A 1,985-nucleotide genomic window follows, 5' to 3' on the forward strand; every position below is an offset into this window, starting at 1 on the left:
AAATGATCCAGTTATCGTTAGTAACTAATTTGAACTATATGCAATTTAAAAAGAAACAAAGACAAAGGAAAACAGCTACCTCAATTCCTTCCTTCCACAAATCAATAACTTGAAATTTACTACACCAACCATAGCTTGTCACAAACGCAACTGGTATATCTTCCGTTGACACGCAACCTATTGGTGGTTTCTCGACTTCGAATCTAAACTACGAGTTCAATAAGTAAAATCCAATCAAAAAGCAACGAATCGTGCATAATCGCGTCTAAAACAAAAAAATTATCACATAGAATGATCTCATACAATTCGTATGTTATGCTAAGTGTCCCTTTCTTGAGCTTATTCTGCTCTATTTGAATCACCTCTACATCGGGCTAGAGATTTGTAAAATGGATTTTGTTTCTTTTGTCCAAAACAATGAATTGAAATTTCACCCATCACCATCGTCTTCAGCTATCTCCCAACTCTGATAGAAATCCATCGCCACCACTAGGATTGTTGATCAAATTTCGCCTGAAAGCCTGCTTAATAGAAACTTTCTTCACATTCAGTGAAGGTTCACTTCGTAAGGAACTTGGAGGCAAATCCAGTGATCGATATATCATATAATTGATCCAGAAACCAGGAGCAGATAAAACACTGTACCATCGACGACATACCTGCAACATTTCCAAAACAGAATACTTATCCTATTTAAGAATGGAGTAAAATATTGAATTTGAAATCAGTAATGTGTGGAAATAATGGCATTATTTCAAGTGCCACTATAAATACAGCCTACTCAAATTCACTTAGCCAAGCAGTTATGAATTCCGGATTTCCGAATGTGCAGGAACGTATTTGCCTGCCTTATGGCCTTTATAAATTTCACAGTGTTATATACACACACGTAAGAGGAATAAAGGGTGTGAAAAAAATAGAAAGTTTGATAAAGTAAAGGTATAATTCATAAGTTGCTACAGAGCTCATAAAATTTATCATCAAAACTGATGAAACAAAAAATAAGAAAAACAACCTACCAGAGGACATATATAACCAATATCACGAGGATTATCAACTCTGATTAAGATTTCTGCAAGAATTTGAGGAGGAATAGGCACACCTTGGATATAAATGTCGTCTTTACCTTCTGAAACAAGCAATCTTATTTCGTGTAGTCTAGAAAATCTATTCTATCTGTTATATTTATTGCATTCTATATATTATGATTACATATTGTATACTATATGCGTGTATTCTATATATTCTGCTGCGAACACTCTGCTATTAATCAATAAATATATAAAAATTATATTGGAAGAACTTTTTCAAAAGTTAATAACGAGAGATGTACTTTCACCATTTCGATCATCGGGTTCACTTTGAGATGACCAAATAACGGTCTCCATCATTCCCAAATGTAGTTCGTGGACAATTTCTAATAACTACAAGTTAAAGAATTTAAAAGAAACAAGTACTACAAGTTAGATAATTTAGAAGATAGACATTTTCCCGATTAATATCACCTATCGTGGATCCGCTTTTTGGATAAAATTTAAAATCTGAACCATCCATCCCAACTACCCTTTCGGAAGATGACTCATCAGCCCACATAGTCAGCAATTATTGACCTTTTGATGACGCAAAACAAACAGAGAAGATTGCAACATGAAATGAAAAAGCATTCCTCAATCAATGAATTTCAAAATTTGTTCTTTACATCTGCTACAAAAACACCGAACTCCACTTCAAATTTAAAAAACTATCAAAATCCCAATCATAAGTACTGGATCCATAGCCAGGAATCCAACATAAAGAAGTAGAAGGAATAAACCCAGAGAATGAAACAAAGGCAAAATCGACCTGTAAGGAATACTGCGCTGAGCTCAGCTTCATGTAATGCTTGAATACTTCGGAATGAAGCAAGTTGCATTTGTTACTCGTTTGGGGTGAAATTTGAATACGCCATTTTTCAAAGAAAAATTACTTGGGAAAAATAACCAGGA

At 34.2% G+C, this 1,985-nt stretch overlaps 1 protein-coding gene across 1 annotated transcript in view; it reads right to left on the bottom strand.

Annotated features, from left to right (window-relative positions):
• Nucleotides 1–1,388, bottom strand: part of LOAG_18227 (hypothetical protein) — a gene marked incomplete at both ends in the record, with an annotated part of 2,667 nt that extends 1,279 nt beyond the window's left edge. Inside the window, 4 exons of the mRNA XM_020450890.1 lie at nt 80–203; nt 466–659; nt 1,020–1,129; nt 1,334–1,388. Of these exons, the coding sequence (XP_020305383.1) occupies nt 80–203; nt 466–659; nt 1,020–1,129; nt 1,334–1,388 (483 nt within the window). The remainder of the gene's footprint in view (nt 1–79; nt 204–465; nt 660–1,019; nt 1,130–1,333) is intronic.
• Nucleotides 1,389–1,985: the final 597 nt, after the last annotated feature.

This window comes from Loa loa (genome assembly GCF_000183805.2).
Source record: "Loa loa unplaced genomic scaffold supercont3.231, whole genome shotgun sequence".
Lineage (NCBI taxonomy): Eukaryota > Metazoa > Nematoda > Chromadorea > Rhabditida > Onchocercidae > Loa > Loa loa.